Source organism: Penicillium arizonense, assembly GCF_001773325.1.
Source record: "Penicillium arizonense strain CBS 141311 chromosome Unknown PENARI_contig006, whole genome shotgun sequence".
Taxonomy (NCBI): Eukaryota; Fungi; Ascomycota; class Eurotiomycetes; order Eurotiales; family Aspergillaceae; genus Penicillium; species Penicillium arizonense.
Window position 1 is genome coordinate 1,028,777 of NW_019173283.1, and position 17,372 is coordinate 1,046,148.

General features: G+C 53.5%; 5 protein-coding genes across 5 annotated transcripts; 3 read left to right on the top strand and 2 right to left on the bottom strand.

Annotated features, from left to right (window-relative positions):
- Window positions 1-109: 109 nt before the first annotated feature.
- Window positions 110-2,250, top strand: PENARI_c006G09721 (translation initiation factor 2A; the record flags this gene model as incomplete). The annotated part of the gene is made up of 4 exons (XM_022630556.1): window positions 110-134; window positions 213-282; window positions 341-412; window positions 468-2,250. 4 exons carry the CDS (start codon window positions 110-112, stop codon window positions 2,248-2,250), a joined length of 1,950 nt encoding a protein of 649 aa, XP_022489595.1.
- A 1,217-nt stretch (window positions 2,251-3,467) lies between these two features.
- On the bottom strand, window positions 3,468-5,478 carry PENARI_c006G06116 (uncharacterized protein; the record flags this gene model as incomplete). The annotated part of the gene is made up of 2 exons (XM_022630378.1): window positions 3,468-5,352; window positions 5,420-5,478. 2 exons carry the CDS (start codon window positions 5,476-5,478, stop codon window positions 3,468-3,470), a joined length of 1,944 nt encoding a protein of 647 aa, XP_022489723.1.
- Window positions 5,479-5,864: 386 nt separating this feature from the next.
- PENARI_c006G05601 (anaphase promoting complex subunit 1) lies at window positions 5,865-12,056 on the top strand (the record flags this gene model as incomplete). The annotated part of the gene is made up of 2 exons (XM_022630345.1): window positions 5,865-6,020; window positions 6,126-12,056. 2 exons carry the CDS (start codon window positions 5,865-5,867, stop codon window positions 12,054-12,056), a joined length of 6,087 nt encoding a protein of 2,028 aa, XP_022490052.1.
- Window positions 12,057-12,369: 313 nt separating this feature from the next.
- On the bottom strand, window positions 12,370-13,743 carry PENARI_c006G00726 (RPAP1 family protein; the record flags this gene model as incomplete). Its single annotated transcript, XM_022630124.1, has 1 exon — window positions 12,370-13,743. One exon carries the CDS (start codon window positions 13,741-13,743, stop codon window positions 12,370-12,372), a length of 1,374 nt encoding a protein of 457 aa, XP_022489587.1.
- A 1,045-nt stretch (window positions 13,744-14,788) lies between these two features.
- PENARI_c006G07016 (uncharacterized protein) lies at window positions 14,789-17,067 on the top strand (the record flags this gene model as incomplete). The annotated part of the gene is made up of 2 exons (XM_022630423.1): window positions 14,789-16,479; window positions 16,533-17,067. 2 exons carry the CDS (start codon window positions 14,789-14,791, stop codon window positions 17,065-17,067), a joined length of 2,226 nt encoding a protein of 741 aa, XP_022489649.1.
- Window positions 17,068-17,372: the final 305 nt, after the last annotated feature.

Genomic DNA, 17,372 nt, shown 5'->3' on the forward strand with positions numbered 1-17,372 from the left:
AGAATATCGGACGGATTTTCCTTTCTCGACTTGTGGGATACGCAATCGAGAGGCATAAACTTTTTGAAGTACTTCTGTTGGTGGTTTTATTTGAACCGTTGAAGTCAAGATGGCAGCTCCTACGCAGCTTGCTTGTGGGTTTCCCCGATCGTTAAATATCGGCTCGAGTAGATCGATGCGAATGTTGATGGATGGACGCTGATTGTCTACAGACCGCACGCTCAAGGGCATTGGTATCATGGATGCCGCCCCTGTTTATGAGCCTCTACCCGGGTTTGTGAGGTAGGAATTGATTCTGACTGAACAGGGAACACCAAGCTGACTTGTGCGCTTCTGTCAGACCTGAAGGCAACCTCCGCTGTAGCGCCTACTCGCCGTGTGGCCGGTACTACGCATGGGCATCGCCCGAGAAGTAAGCTGATCTTCTATTTCCCCGGTCACTCTTATACTAATGTTGTTGCCTGCAGGGTCTCCATTATCGACGCCTCCGTTGGTCACATCGTCGGAACCATCGCCGCCGAGAACGTGTTCGAGCTGGGCTTCTCGCCGCTCGGTACCTACGTGATCACCTGGCAGCGTACCTCCAAGGACGAGAACGGAGACGCCGTCAAGAACCTGAAGGTGTGGCGTGCCATTGAGAACGGAGATGAGCATGCGGTCGTGGGCAGTTTCGTGCAAAAGTCGCAGACTGGATGGAACTTGCAGTACACCGCCGATGAGAAGCTTTGCGCCCGCACTGTGACCAACGAGGTCCAGTTCTACCAAAGCGAGAATTTGTCAACTGTCTGGAACAAGCTGCGCGTGGAGGGTGTGACGGACTTCGCGCTCTCGCCGGGTCAGACCCAGTCGATTGCGGTGTTCATTCCCGAGCGCAAGGGTCAACCTGCCGCGGTCAAGGTGTTCATTGTGCCGCAGTTCGGTGCCCCTGTGTCCCAGAAGAACTTCTTCAAGGGTGACAAGGTCCAATTGAAGTGGAACTCTTCTGGAACCACCCTGATCGTGCTCGCACAAACTGAGGTCGACCGCACTGGCAAGAGTTATTATGGCGAGACAACACTGTACCTGCTCAGCGCTAGCGGTGCATTCGACTCGCGTATTGATCTTGATAAGGAGGGTCCTATTCACGATGTCAGCTGGAACCCCAACTCGAAGGAATTCGGTGTTGTGTACGGTTACATGCCCGCTAAGACCACTATCTTCAATATGCGCGGTGTGGCCACCCACAACTTCCCCCTCGCCCCCCGCAACACCATTCAGTTCTCGCCGCATGGCCGTTTCGTTCTGGTTGCCGGTTTCGGTAACTTGGCAGGACAAATGGATCTCTACGATATGGACAAGAACTACCACAAGATTACCACGGTCGAGGCCTCCAACGCAAGTGTTTGCGCCTGGTCCCCCGACGGACAATACATTCTGACCGCGACAACAAGCCCTCGCCTGCGCGTCGACAACGGCGTGCGTATTTGGCACGTCACCGGTGGCCTTATGTACAACGAAGATATGACCGAGCTGTACGATGTCACCTGGCGGCCACAGAGCATCTCCCAGCACCCGCTGGGCGACCCGCTCACCAAGCTCCCTGTTCCCCACTCCTCTGCCACTGCCTACATGGGCACCCGCAAGGCCCCCGTCAAGCCTGCTGGCGCCTACCGACCCCCCGGTGCCCGCGGCCAGCTGACCCCTCTCGCCTTCAAGCGTGAAGACGAGGGTGGTGCTGCCTTTGTCCGCGATGGCGTTCCCGGTGCCAGCATGAACGGCTTCGGCAAGCCTCGCCGCCGTGAGATCCCCGGCGCCGAGCCCGCCGAGGAATACCTTCCTCCTGGAGCCGCACCGGGTGGCGGCGTTGCTCTGCCCACCGAGAACCTGTCCAAGTCTGCCGCCAAGAACAAGAAGAAGCGCGAAGCTGCCAAGAAGGCCAAGGAGGAGGGAACCGATAACGCTCCCCCTGCCAACGCCCCAACTGGCCCTAGCCCAGACCGCAACCGCAACCGTGGCGGCAAGAACGGTGTCGTTAACGGTAACGGTGCTGCCAAGTCTACTCCTCCCCCTGCTGCCGCTCCTCCTGCCCCTGCTGAGGATCCTTCCGCCCAGGATAAGAAGATCCGTGGTCTGTTGAAGAAGATCCGGGCTATCGATGAGCTTAAGATGCGCCTTGCTGGCGGTGAAAAGCTCGAAGATACACAGATGAAGAAGATCCAGACCGAGGATGCGGTCCGGAAGGATCTCGAGGCTGTTGGATACAACGGTTGAAGTCGAAGCCGAAGGTGTAGTTGCATGGATGTTGAAGATGTAGAGGAATGATGCGATGGATGATGATGATGCAAATGGCACCTGCATAGCCGGCCATGGATATACTTAGATCGATCTGCATGTATGCATCCAATATAGGAGCTGTTCAAATTGACATCAATACCATTATCGATATCTCATCCATATACGGTCTATCAATAAGATTTTGTAAACATGTTGGCAGATCCAACGTCTATGTACATACTTCCTCTGTCTACCTTACAATATCCCTATCCCATCCTGTCCATCTCACCCAGTCCAAGAAACTCATCCTCAAACCCAACCCCTTCTCCAACCCCTTCTCCAACCCCTTCTCCAACCCCTGCCTTTCCCAATTGGCCCTCCACCACCAAACCCCCATCTCTCATGCCGGGAAACATCCTCTGAGCAGACATCCTCATGCCAAGGCTTGATACCAAAAATACAATGCACAGCTTTCACCTCCCCATCCCGCCATATACAATCATGCACACCCTCCATGCGCAACGTCTTCAACGAATCATAAATATACGGCAGCGCAACCCACCGCCCAGCCAAGACTTCAGATAGGAGCTCCTGGTCTGGGAAGATTGAGGTGTAGAAGGCTATAAGCGGTAATAGTTCCTTGGGCCGGTTTGGTGGTAGTATTGGTGGTCGTATTGGTGGTCGTATTGGTGGTCGTATTGCAGGTAATGCTCTAGATTGCGTTACCAATGCGGTCTTCTGGCATGACGGAGTATAGATGCTTGGATTTTAGTGAAGTCAATTCATTGCTAGCTATTGGAATGTCCCATTATGCCCAACTCCCTCACTTCCAACATTGGCCATTCTCTACTCCGCCAACTGCGGCCACCGATGTAACAAGCGTCAAGAGACAGATCGGCATCCGCAGCAGAACAGAGACAAGAATGGAGCTCCAACGTTAGATGTGAGGATTGCGACGTAAGTCACAATATCAAGGGCTCGTGCGTAGCACATTTGTGTTTGCAATGGTCATCGATATATCGCATCCGATACAGAGCTTATTCACATCCGAAGATGGAATTTCAAGGCATTGATCTCGCCTTGCGCTCCACCTTACAGCGCGAATGGTCTACTAGAGAGAAATAATGTGAGCAGGAGAGAAAGACAGACCAGAAAGCACTGGAATAGAATGGATATGGGTATTAGTATCATCTACGGCAAATCCGGTGGCCATTTCAATCGAAAACACGAGTCCGCTTGATCGGGCTTCCCATGCGCAGAGACGCCGCTGCGTTGGCCATGCCATTCAATAGTCGGCCCATTCCTTCCACATCCAATTCACCACGTCGGAGCATGAGTTGATCGGTTTCTGGGCTTGCTACCTGCTTCACTGAAAGTTGGCTCGGTTCGTCAGTTTCGACCAATGCCGGGGCGAGGATCATGAGTTGGTGCTCTGCTGCCACGAGGACATCGAAGACTTGTCGCTGTGCTTGGCGAGAACGGCGGACAGGTGCTGGTAGATGGCCAATCGCTTGGAAGTTCTGGCCCATCAGGTTCACATCTTGGAACGGAGATACTCGGCAGCGGTTTGAGGCATCGAAGGTACCCTTGGCTTGGACGGCGTTGCGCCATAGAGACAGCAGACTTGGGATGACTGCGCTCTGGCGGCCATGACGGAGCAGAATTGATTCGTCGGGGAGTGCATCCTGCGTTGAGTTGGTTTGCAAAACAGATATTTGGCCGCGGTGGGATGGGCTGGCTACAGTCGACGATCCCTTCAACAGGCCATCTTCACGAACACGTCTTGTGGATGGTGTCATAGGCGCAAATCGGGATCGCTGCTCTGCCTCAGACTGGTTATTGGAAAGCGGCGTCACAATACGGCCACTGACTGCGTAGGCAGTCAATGAGCCGCCGGTGACACCTTGAATGCTTGTCTGGCGGTGCAGCGGGCCCTTGGCAGCACCAGGACCAGCGCCTTCAATATCCCAGACGCCCCATTCGCCATCCTCTAGAAGCACCATGACGGCCCGGCCACCCAGCACCCAATCAGCATCAATGATCGTCTTTCGTCGGGGAAGTCCAATGGGACCCTGCTCAAAGCCGGGGTACAGGCTGATCAGCCACCGACCTTCCATGTCGGTAGTTTCATAGTCTTCCTGCGGAATGGATGCCCGTCGAGCAGTCTTAGAGGCCTTCTTCACGGAGAAACAAGAGTAAACCTTGACACATCCGCTGTGGAATGCAACAAGCAGGGTCGAATGGCGGGGGGATGGCCATGGTGAAGGGTTAAAGGTGATCGTTTGTGCAGGTGCTGGCAGGAGTCGTCGCTGAGAGACGATGTCTTCCTCCAGGAAGCGGTAGGAGGCTGATCCAGATGAATCCTCTCGGATTGGGATCCGGTGCAACAACAGTGCGCCGGACCCTTCTGCAGAATGTGTGGCCACAAGGAGATCCCATTTTCCATGATTGCCGAACCGGCCCCGCGATTTGCGTGGGCTTTCCTCCTCGTTCTCCTGACAGGTGAAGGCCAGAGACACTCCTCGGGGAGTATCTTGATGAGTAGTGGCACCAGTGACCGTGAGAGTCCGAATGCGCCAGCTCGCAGGGTCGGTCTGTGTAGGGTGAGGAGGCGCAAGCGGCAAAGTCACAACTCGTGTTGAAAAGTCAGAGCAAACTGCAGATACAACAATTGTGTTTCTCAAAATAGGCGGGAAGGCATCAAGGGGAGAGCGCAATTCTTCGGGGAGAACCTGAGGAACCGCCACATCCAGAACTCGGCTTCCGAGGGGAATATCAAGCTGTCGTAGAATCTCTTCGTACGGAGCAGCAGGATCGACCTCAGTCTCCTCCAGACTGAAATCGTAGCTGGACTCTACTTGTGTTGGTTGTTCAGGCTCTTCCTCGTCAGAATCAATGATCATTACTGAGTCGTCCACATTGTTTTCTGCGCGCCTCGGCTTCTCGGTAGGCGCTGGTGCTTTCGGCTCCGCAAAACGTCTTCCTCCTCTCCAGACAACCTTCAATCCGGTGTCGTAACCGTAAACAATGATAGAGGAGCCATTAGGAGCTCGGAGGGGGTAGCCCTTGGCTGAGTGAACGCGATGAGGGAGGCGATAGCTAAAAGTTTGCAGACATAGAATCAGCATCAATTCAAGTATTGCGAGCAGACCGCAATCAACCCTACCTTATCTGCAGACCATCTTCTCTGGACCGAACCAGAGGGGTGGTTGGGAATGAGGGCATCTTGGGAATTGCGACGCTGTCGAGCTGTTCAGAGCTTCCAGGTTCAAGCACAGGCGCCAAAAGGCACCGTAAGGATAACAGACAACCCAAAGATCGATGAGTGAAATCTCAATTCTTAAACAAGTCTTGAGCGGAGATCGATAGACGAGTAGGGAAAAAAGTGTAGCGAGGGGAGGTGTTGACGGAAAGTTGTTTTGGGCGGCGAGAAAGTCGATCCAATCCGCGTTCCAGCGCGTCTCCAACTTCGACATTCAACAACCATGTCCTGTGGCCGGCGCACCGTTACTTAAGCTACATGGACGAAATGACCAATTCGACGGTTTGGACCAGAGAACTGTTTGTGACGGCGCATTGCAACTGCTACACCGGCTGCTAATCAGCCCACCATGGCATCCGTTCGATCTCTCGGCCTCCACGAGCCTTCCGCTGTATCCTACCTTGTCGCAGAGGGTATTCTCCCACCTGATCCCTCGGAAGACCACTACAAATGGACGGTATGCGTCGACGAAAGCGGGTTGACCGGTCCGGTGGACGATGACCTGGTATGGACGAAGCATTGCGTTGTATGGTCCCGCGCAGGGATGGTGAAGCGAGTCTTTCGAATGGATCCTGAAAAAGAAGAGATCCGACATGCTCTCTTCACACAGTTTGCGGCCGCCAACATCAAACGCTCTGGGAACACACCTACGAGACCACCCACCACCGAGAGATCTACAAAACAAAGCCGGCGAAATGGGAAACAGTCGACGCTTGAAATCCAAGGCTCGACATTGGATCTACACGGAGATGCACGAGTGGCAGCGATCGCTCCTCAGAAATCTAGTGAGAGCCTCTCCAGAGCTCTGGTGGTGGTCCTGAAATCGCAAGCGCATATCTTCTTTGTCGCGGGCAACAGCCATACAATTCCTCTGCCCTTCGAGGTGGAATCTGTCTTCGCAACTCCTCGTGGTCTTCTTCTCCAGAGGAAGATTCCATCACCCATCGAAGGACGCGAGCAGCCAGCCGCGCCTCCCAATTCCTTCATGACCAGCTCGCTATTCGACCCTGGTGCTTCACAATCATTTGGCATGCGACCACCTTCCAGAAAAGGCAGGCGTCCTTCGATAAAGCTCTCTGCTCCAAGCTCTTGGATGCCTAATTCCAGCCCGAGCAACGACCTACCTCGAGTCTTCTCTCTCATCGATCCTCATTCAGAGATGGGCCTTGTTGTGACATCGCAGAGCTCTCGTTGGCTCCAGGGTAGTGTTAACAGCACCAGAAGACGGCCATCCGGGCTTGAGGTGCTGGATCCCTTAGATGAGATTGTATACATCTCTCCAAAGGACGAGCTTCTGGGCACAAGCAGAGGCCCAACCAACGGCCCATTGATCCTAGTGGTGACCCTCAATACTACTACAGGTATCTATACGATTTGGACTGCACGCTACAAAGATGATGAATCAGGTGGTTCGATAAAAGACAAAACCAGACGGGAGACAGGAGGCACTCGGTCAGTGAGGCGGAGCTCACATTTCGGCATGGCAACTGGCACAACAACACCCGCTGCTCGCACTGCAGGTAGAGAGAGCTTTGGAGCTTGGACTGAAAAGAGTCAGCAAACTGAATCCCAGCAACCTGAAGACGATCTCGCTTCGAGAGTTGCGCAGGACTTTGGAGATGTCGGTGTGCCTCTGAAGACATCCAGACGAGTCAGCTCCTTGCTCGCCCGAACGGATCTTGCAACCAGTCAGGACCGCATGACATTTTCAGAGCTGGCCACTGGAAGTCAGTCTAGCGCCATACCTCATGGTCATGGTAGTTTCCGCCAGTCTATCGGAGGAGCAAGCACACGTGGAAGCTTTGGTTTCAACCCGCGAGGCTCTCTTCCCCCTGGAACAGGATCTGTCTACAGCACTGCAGGCAGCTTTGTGGATGCACCGGTGGATAGGCTCCTCGAAGAACTCAATAACGATGCGCTATCAGAAGGCTTTGAGAACATTGCCCTTCGTGAATCGGCATCTGGACTTCCAGAGGAGCTCCTATTGAACAAGGTCGAGAGCTTCCCGTCAAAATTCTCTGGAAGCTTCCAAAAGTCCACACCAGAGCCGGCATCCCGTCGGTTGAAGGTCTCTACTTTAGCTTCCACTGACTATGGAAGCGCACAAAAGGGAAGCACTGCTTCTGTTGCCATATTCATTACGGACCAAGAGGCACGGAACATGACCATTGTGAACCTCAAAGCGGATCGAATCTCCGTCTCCAAGAGCCGGAAGAAAAAGAACAAGTCCGACCAGAGCCCATTGCTTGTCCATGCGGTCAAGGTTAAGCATGTGCCAAATATCTCAGATGCTTGCAAGATCTCCGATGGAGATATCTCACGAATACTTTCACTCAGCGAGACAGAAAGCGGTCACCGTGAGTTATCCTTACAGACCCTATGGGGTAGCCCGACAAAAATCGAGGTTCCCATACCGCTACAGCTGTATGAGCCTCATGGGATCTCTGCCAACAAACTCGAGGCACGCCCAAGAGAAAGCGGTGTTAACCGAGTTATGGCTGACCCCGATCTCGTCTTCACCAAGTTTGATCATGTGTGCTCTCGAGGCAAGATTGACTTGGTGGACACTGACAAACAACGACACCGACTCCAAATACGAATGGAGCCCCGCAATGATCTGGTGAAGAAGATAATTAGGGTCTGCAAGTTCGCCCTGCGTGACTCCGACAAAGCAGGTGATGGCATCATGGTCGCCTGGTGGGAAGTTATCAAGTGGCTTCGGGGTAAAGAGGACATTGAAAATGACCTCGAGTGGACAGCTATGACTGTTGTGCTATTCAGCTTAGCAGTTCCATTCGTCACGCTCCCCCAAACCCCGACACCCAAGCGAACACGTCGCAAGAAGGGCTTGCTAAGGTCGAGTAGTGGCAGCCATCTTGATCTCGAAAGCTGGGAGACCATGCTGGACCTGGAGTCTGGCTCATCAGGTGTTGTAGCGCCCTGGATGATGGACAGCTCCTGGGGATGGATTGTTGAACAAGATGCAATCGAGGATCTCGCAACAACATCACGTACACCCAAAGTTGACCAGCCCAACGCGAGCCGATCTACCTACCGCAACAATTCGTACTTGCTTCGATGCATCTCTCTCAGCCGTGAATTCCTTCAAACTCCCCAAGGCGTCAGGGCTGCCGGCAACGAAGGTTATCTCCCTATTTCGGAACTCTTCTCTGAAAACACAAGATGCACCGCTTTATGCAGTGTCGTTGTGGCCTTGCATTTGCTCCGTGAAGAACAGAAACTTTCAATCTGTGATTCGGAAGAGTCCCGGAGACCATTGGGTCTGCTTGCTCCTGTTCTCGCACAACTGGGCGGCTGGCTGGGCTGGGACTCTTGGAAATGGACCGAGGATGCCTACTTCGGAAACGAAATGGCCAGTATGGAGCGCTGGCAATTTGAAGATACTAAAATTTCCGGACTTAATGTGCCTCGAGAACCTTTCACTCCTCCATCTATCTTTGCTTTCCTCATGGACGCCGCTCACAAAAACCCTACGCCATTTGTCACACTCCTTGATATTGTGACTGCGTCCGAGCGAAGTCCTAGAAAGGGGCGCATGTGGCGTGAATGTTTTAGCCTCACACCAAGAACATTGGCGCTGAATGGCTTCTTCACCGAAGTTCATGATGTATCAACGCCCTTGGAAAAGATTAAACTATTGCAACGTTGGGGATTCACCAAGAGCGTCATTGACAGCTTCCCAGAAGGTGTCAGTGCACCGTTGTACGAAGCAGTAATGCAATGCCAGATCGAAGCCTCCACCTCCTGGAACGCATCGCTTCTGGAATTGATTGACCGGGAGGACCTCTACATGTCGATGAACCCCACTCAAACCACTTCATTACCAGCACCACAGCAACATGTACCGTCTCATGACGCTGTACGAGACTTCCATTATATCAGCAGTGCGGCGTTGGACATCGATGCCATCAACGCCTTTGAGGCCTCCGCGGAGGCGGATCGATTCTCTGTGACAAGATTGATATTCAAAGAGGATAAGCGGTTCCTAGAAGCAGCCAGACTCCTTAACCAGTCTAAAGCTCCCGTGGCAGAGTGCATACCCGAGCCAGATTGGAGCGATGCTGATCTTCTCGAAGCGCAAAAGGAGATTGTGCAGCTGGTGACTGTCCGCACTCTTTCTACTCCTGCGGGTCGTGGAATGCTTTCCTTCAGTGGACGGCTTCCATTATTGACCGAGAAACTGCCGATTCCGTCCTTTTCGCTACAGTGTGTCATGAAGCCATCTAATGTGACAGTCAGTGCCGAAAGATCTGCATTTTCAGAAGAGAAAGTTTGTTGGGCATTCTTCCACAATGGTGTCTCCACCGGCCTGGCAATCTCCAAGGCGTCCAAGGGAATCGACACTTCATGGATCTTGTTCAACAAGCCACAGGAACTTACCAATCGCCATGCCGGCTTCTTGTTGGCGCTGGGTCTGAATGGACATCTCAAGTCACTGGCCAAGTGGGTTGCTTTCAAGTACCTCACCCCCAAGCATACCATGACTTCTATTGGTCTCTTGCTCGGGCTTTCTGCATCGTATATCGGTACAATGGATACCCTCATCACACGCCTGCTCTCGGTACATGTGACACGAATGCTCCCAATGGGTGCAGCTGAGCTGAATCTTTCGCCTTTGACTCAAACTGCCGGAATCATGGGTATCGGTATGCTCTACTGTGGCTCTCAGCATCGTCGCATGAGCGAGGTTATGCTTTCTGAAATTGAAAACAGTGAGTATGACGAGCAAGCTGCTACACAAGAAGACCTCCGTGATGAAGGATATCGCCTGGCTGCAGGATTTGCACTTGGTTTCATCAACCTTGGCAAGGGTGATGATCTACGTGGTATGCGTGACATGCACATTGTTGAACGGCTGTTGGCAATTGCTGTGGGCACCAAGAACGTCGATATTGCCCATGTGCTTGACCGTGCCACAGCTGGCGCAACAATTGCCGTGATGATCATCTTTATGAAGACGAACGATTCGGTACTGGCCAAGAAAATTGATATCCCCGATACAACTGTTCGCTTCGACTACGTAAGACCAGACCTGTTCCTGTTGCGAACTCTGGCTCGGCACATTATCATGTGGGACAGCATCCAGCCCACTGCTGAGTGGATTAGTTCAAGTCTTCCTGAGGTATACCGAGGCAGATCGCGACTTGTCGATGTGCGCCGCCTGCGCAGTGAAGACATGCCTTTCTTCAATATCATTGCCGGTCTTTGCTTTGCCCTCGGTCTCCGCCATGCTGGGTCGGGACAAGCACAAGCGCGAGATCTATTGCTGTTCTATCTAGACCAGCTCATCCGCATTTCACGGCTGCCTGTGCGTAACTACGATGCCAAGCTGGCGCGCAATTCTGTCCGCAACTGCCAGGATGTGGTAGCCCTAGCCGCAGCCGCAGTTATGGCTGGTACGGGTGATCTAGCTCTATTCAGACGCCTGCGCTCACTGCACGGCCGCATCGACGCCGACACACCCTATGGCAGCCACATGGCAGCACACATGGCGATAGGAGTTCTCTTCCTAGGTGGAGGTAGCTACACACTCGGTACATCCAACCGCGCCGTAGTCTCCCTCATCTGCGCATTCTACCCGATCTTCCCAACCTCCGTCCTAGACAACAAATGCCATCTCCAAGCCTTCCGCCATCTATGGGTCCTCGCCGCCGAACCCCGCTGCCTCGTTCCCCGTGATCTCGACACCCGCCGACCTATCTCCATACCAATCACCATAACCTTCAATGACGAAACAACCCGCACAATCGGCGCTCCCTGCCTCCTCCCAGACCCAAGCGGCATCGCACGCATCGAAATCCGCGGCCCAGACCACTGGCCTTTAGTCCTAGACTTCAGCCAAAACGACGCTCTCCGCGAGAAATTCCACCGCGGTGACCCATCAATCTACCTCCGCCGCAAAGCAACCTACAGCCCCTCGGGCTCCTCAACCTCCGTCTTCGCCTCTACTCTAACTGGCCTCAGCGAAACCCAAGACATTCTCCCAACCTCAACAGTAACAACCTCAAACCAAGCAAAGGGCCTGCCCCCCTCCGCCTGGCCAACCCGTACAACCCTCCTCTCAGCAACTTCCCCCACAGCCTCACCCTCCCAATCCCCCTGGGACTGGATCTTCAACCTCCCCGCCCTCCAAGGCCTCGACATCCGCGAACGCTCCCTCGTCCTCCCATCCTCCTTCCCAATGCGGGGAGAACGAATCACCTCAGACGTCGTCTCCGCGCCACCTTGGCTACGCACTTCAGCCGTTGACGCCCGACTCGCACTGTCTCATACGGTGCGCAATATCGTGCAGTCTGCGCGTGGCCGCGGCGCTGATCCGGATGAAGTCCGTGATCACATCTGGCAGTTGCGGTTGTTGTTTGATTGGCTGGATCGCACACAGCCTGTGGAACGGGATTCGTTAGATCCTGGAATGAAGGCTGTGCAGCCGCCTTCGGGACTTTGGTTGAGGAGGGACTTTGTTGATGATGCTAGGTGGCAGGTTTGGGGTGTGCAGATTGGGGATCGGGTTGATGAGTAGAATGGGCTCTGGACTGGGTTTGTGTGGTGATGATTGTGTGTGTGAGAGACAGAGAGAGGGTCATCTTGCCCTAGAATTACTCCCATATGCTATGTGTATTTTATATGCTTGACTGTAGGTCAAGAGAATAGGAATATGATTTCTGATGATATCAATATTAATCAGCGTCCATTTGCCCATCTCATATTCTTGAACTAATTCCACTAACTCAGATGTCATTTCCATATCTATAGTTTCATTGCATCATCGATAATATGCGAAAGCCATTCACTCGTAAGCAACATAAAAGAAGAACGAAATGTAAATATATGGTCTATAACGAACGGTGCTGTCCTTCCTTCAATAGTCCACGATCACCACCACCACCCTTCTGCCACAACCAGATACCTTCCACAGCCCAAGCAGCAGCACTAGCATGACGTCCAACACCAGACGCGACAGGCGTACCGCCATTCTTGCCCTCGGAATCTTTTTTATCGGAATCCCTGTTTCTGCCAGTACTCTGGCCAGCAGCACCATCCGCTTCAGCAAGCATACCGGCGACAACACCTTCCTTCTCGATCACAAACCACAAACCCTCGGACAATGCCCCCCCGCGATCACCGAACTCCGCGCGACCCAGGCGGAATAGGATCCGGCCGATAACCTGCCATGCGATACAGCGCTGTGCGGGGAATGTCGAGCGTGCCAGGATGGCCAGCTCGGGGATTGTGTACCCCGCCGCATGTGGATCGTCGCCGTGGTGGTGCAGGCCCATGGTTGTTGGGAGAGAGAGGGAGGTTTCAGGAGCGAGGATTGTGCCTGTGAGTGAGAAGCGGATTGCCGAAGGGGCCATGGAAATGGCGCTGCTGGCCGGGTGGTAGGCGGACGTTGAGTCGGGGTCTTCTTCGTCGGCGCTAAGGGGTTGGAGCCAGGAGAGGGTTGATGGGTCCTGGGAGATTTCGGGGAAGTAGTGGGACTGGAGGTCTGCGAGGAAGTTGGGGGAAGAGGGGTCGAGGATTGGCATGGGTGTTGAGGGCAGTGGGAAGTGGAAGGTTTCGAGGGTAGCTGGGTCGAGTGAGGGTTGTTCGGAGGCTGGGTGGAGGTCCTGGGGGAGAGAGTTGGGTGGGCGGTCTTCATTGACCGGGTGTGGTTTGGATGGTTTTTGGAGAGAGTGAGATTGAGCTGTTGATCGTGCTCGTGGTCTGGATGTTGGCTCGGGCACATCGAATGAAACTGATTTTTTCGGTTTAGACGCAGCTTCATCTGTGGGTGCCGATGCCGGCGGCTCTTTGTCGCTCTGCTCATCCTCATCAATTCTAGCTCTGCGGAGGAACCGTTCCAGGAGTCCGGGGTCCATCTGTTCTATCAACTCTTCTCGTTCCTGGTTGATCTGGGCGTCCGACATGGCTGCCAGCTGTCGCCGGTTTTCCTCGTCGATAAGCTTCTTTTCATCTTGAACAGGTTCCTCAGTAGACGTCTCAGTCTCGGTGGATTGTTTAGCTCGTCGCTGTTTGAAGGAAGATGGCTTGCGCTGGCGAGGAGCCGGGAAGCCGGTGGATGAGCTCGATAGCGTTGGGGCAGGGGGTTTGGCGGCGGAGGGGGCCCGTTCTTGGATTTCGCCGATGAGAGAGAAGGGAGAGGGGATCTCAGGAGCACCTTCGTCTCCATCCAGATCGAGGACGAAACGTTCGCCGCGGAAAGCCATGTTGTCAAGACAAAGAAGAGAAGAAAAAAAGTTATGTCAGCGCGGGGATGCGGCTCCCAAAGCCTAAAATGGGTCTGCAGAACAGACTAACCACATTGGGTTAGTGGTAGATGACGGATGTGCTAGGCCCAATCGGGACTCCTCACACTGGCTCGGTTGCATCTATACACCTCGCTTGACTTCATGGACTGTTTTTCAACACAGGATGTTCTGCATTTGATGTATTATGTATCCCTCGAGATTTTGATATAGTCCAGACTATAGACACTCAGCTAGCATACCATGACTTAGTCATCGCATCTACACGTACCTCCAATACAGTAGACTAAGTTACTTATGACACTCCAGGTACAGCATAAACTTCGGGATGCGAGACAATACTGTGTTCATGTTGATGGCCATAAGAAGATGCTATGGAACCTCCACAGTGACACAAGACACACGGCAATAACTCGAGTCTGGTCACTCCGAATCTTGGAAATGCCTCAAATCAACTGCCCTATATAGTTAGTTCCTGTATAAGTACCTGAAGTAAAACGGGCACAACTGCAGGAAACTGGATATGATACCAATGACCTCAGCAAGAACAACTCATCAGTATTGGGAGTTTGAAGCATTGTCATTGTCATTTGATTTTTTGAGATTTCGCTCTCTACTCTGTATATCTTGCATTCTGACTCTCCTAGACATATCGACTTTGGCCGTTCAGTTAGTAGTTTCTACTCTGTAATGAATCTCCCCTTTCTTCCCTTTTTTTTCCTTTTTGTTTTCTCCCTTTCCCTCCCCGGTCTTAATCCCTTCCATTTTCCATTTTCCCTTTTCCCATTTCCTTCATTTTCAAGTGTTCCCTCTCCCCTTTCCATCTCTCTCATGTTTTTGATGTTCCTTTTCAACTCGGATCTTTCTTATCTGTGCCTTATTCCCCCAACTTTCATTCCTGACGACACGTCTTAGCGACCGATTCCATCCACGTTGCCCACTTTGTCCAGTTTGTCCACTTTCGTCAGAATTCATCCTTTTGATAAGATTACAATTGTGCACAACTATGTCTACGGATCCGGCCGTGGTGCCTACAGAAGGCCTACCTGTTGAGTCTGATCCCAAGCCCGACACCAACGCCCGACGTGCTTCCGGTACCGCCAGACGGTCGCGTCGTAAGAAGGACGACGAGCCCGACGCCAAGCCCAAAAAAGACAAAGAACCAAAGGAGAAGCCAGCTCGAGCTCCGCGTCGACCTCGAGAAAAGTCCACAACTACCGCCGGCTCTCGGAAGAAAGCCAAGCTGGAGCCATCGGCTGATGCGACGGGGGGTGACGCTTCGGCAGACGCCCGAAGCCCTGTCCAAGTGTCTGTCCAAGTACCTACAGCACCCCAGCCAGCTCAACCACCCCAATCAATTCAGTCAGCCCAACCAGCCCAATCGCCTTATTCCCAAAGCCCACATCCCACAGCTCCGGGAGCTGCATACCAGCTTTCACAACCGCTACAGCCCCCGCGTCCGCAATCACAACCGCCAACGCCACAACCACAACCTCCCCAAAGGACCAGTGGACAAAATTTCGATCCGATTCGGTCAGCCTTTGACAACCCTTCCCCGGCACCAGCATACAGTCCTCCGATTCACGCAGTCTCCCCACATAACGCTTATCGCGCCAGTGCATCGCCAGCGATCTCGAGTATCATCGACCCCCCTCAAACCTCCCAACCAATTTACACTCCGCTTCAGCGTACCTCCTCTGGTCATGTCTCTGCTCTTTCTTCACCGGCGCCGCCTCCGATGGCTCCCACGCCCACACACCCATCCGTAGCCCCTTCGCCCCTCCCCATCTCGTCGCCTTCTCATGGAGCCGTGCATACACCGCATGCGTTTTCGCAACCGAATCACTACACAACTCCATACCCACCAGCTGAGCAGCGGCCTGTGCAATCACAACCGCCAAAACTTGAGCTCTCTCCACCCGCTATGCGTCAACCTCAACCACAATCCCACGCACACCCCGAACCTTTAAAGCAGCCGACCCCACCCAGACCCCAACCGTCCGAGGTAATGGAAGTCGAACCCACGGAACAACCAAAGGAACAATCTGCTCCTAGTGCTAAGAAGGAAAAGGGGACGGCGACTCCTGCATCAAAGGCTTCATCGCCTAAGCCCGTTCGACCTGCCAAAGAGGCCCCGCAACTACCGCAAGGCTCTGGCTTGATCAGTAACGCCCTATTCGGAGTAGATGAATCTGCGAAATCGCCAGACTCGCGCAGCACCCCGAACATCATTGTCCACGTCCCTCTAGGAAAGGGAAATCAGATTGTCAATTTCGCGCGACTGGCCGAAGAACAATATGGTTTTGCGGCTTTACATCCGCGACTGGCCGCTCACAAAGCGCGCTTGGCCCGTGTGGCAGCCGCTGGTGCTGCATTAGAGCGCAACGATAAGAACGCCAAGGGCATTTCAGCAGGCGAGAGTGCTGACGAGGACCTGAGCCTTGATGCTGAGCGTGATAGTGATGTGGATGGCGATGTTGCCATGGGTGGTACTGGTGTCGGAACCAACGGTGCACCCTCCGAAGCGAGCGATGGAAAGAAGAAGCGCCGAAAGAAGGTTGAAGAGTATGACCGTGACGACCCATTCGTTGATGACAGTGAGATGGTCTGGCAAGAGCAGGCTGCTGCTAGTAAGGATGGATTCTTTGTCTACAGCGGGCCATTGGTGCCAGAGGGAGAGAAGATCCAAGTGGAACGGTATGTTCTGACAGTTTTCATGATAGCATGGTACGGATCCTAACAATTCACAGGGCCGATGGTACAATCAAGCGCGGCCGTGGCCGTGGCCGAGGGACAGGCCGAGGTCGGTCTACGGCTTCTCATCCTCACGTCCCCATTGCCGCTGCTGTGCCTATTTCCCAGGATACCGGCCTGCCAGTGCGCGGACCCGGTTCCCGAGGTGGTACAACGCGCCGTCCGCGCGGCAGCAAGAAAGCAGACGGTGAGAAACACGCCGACCGTAACGGCACCACTGCCTCCGCGGCAAATGAAGGCCGCGGTGGTCGCGGTGGTGGTGCAGGCAGCTCTAGCCGAGGTGGAAGCACCAGCACTCGGGGTGGAAAAGCATCTGCACTATCGGTCCCGATGCCTGGTCTTGCGCCTTCTCCTTCAACGCCTAACGCTGCACCTCCTGCTCCTACTCCTGCTTCTGCTCCTGCTCCTGCTCCTGCTCCTGCTCCTGCACCTGCTCCTACTCCTGCTCCTGCTCCTGCTCCTGCTTCTGCTCCTGCTCCTGCGCCGCCGGGTCCTAACCCACTAGCTGGGCCGGAGCTCATGATGAAATAGACTTGATTGATTCCATGCTCACGGTGTCAGGCGTTTCCCTGTGGGATTTGAGTTTGATTTGTATTTGCGCTCTTTTGTTGGTTTTTGTTTGCTTTCGGTCTTGGGCTCGGTGCTGTTCGTGTCCGTATTTCTTTGTTAAAGTCTTTTACCATGAGCTCTGTATCTATACCTTGCTGGACTTCGTATCATCTTTTACAATTGATTGAAGATTTCAATGATATCTCCTTTGCATTGCGTACTTTGGTTTACATCTGACAGTCAAACACATTCTGTTCTTGTACTGACGAGCTGTCAACACATAAGAG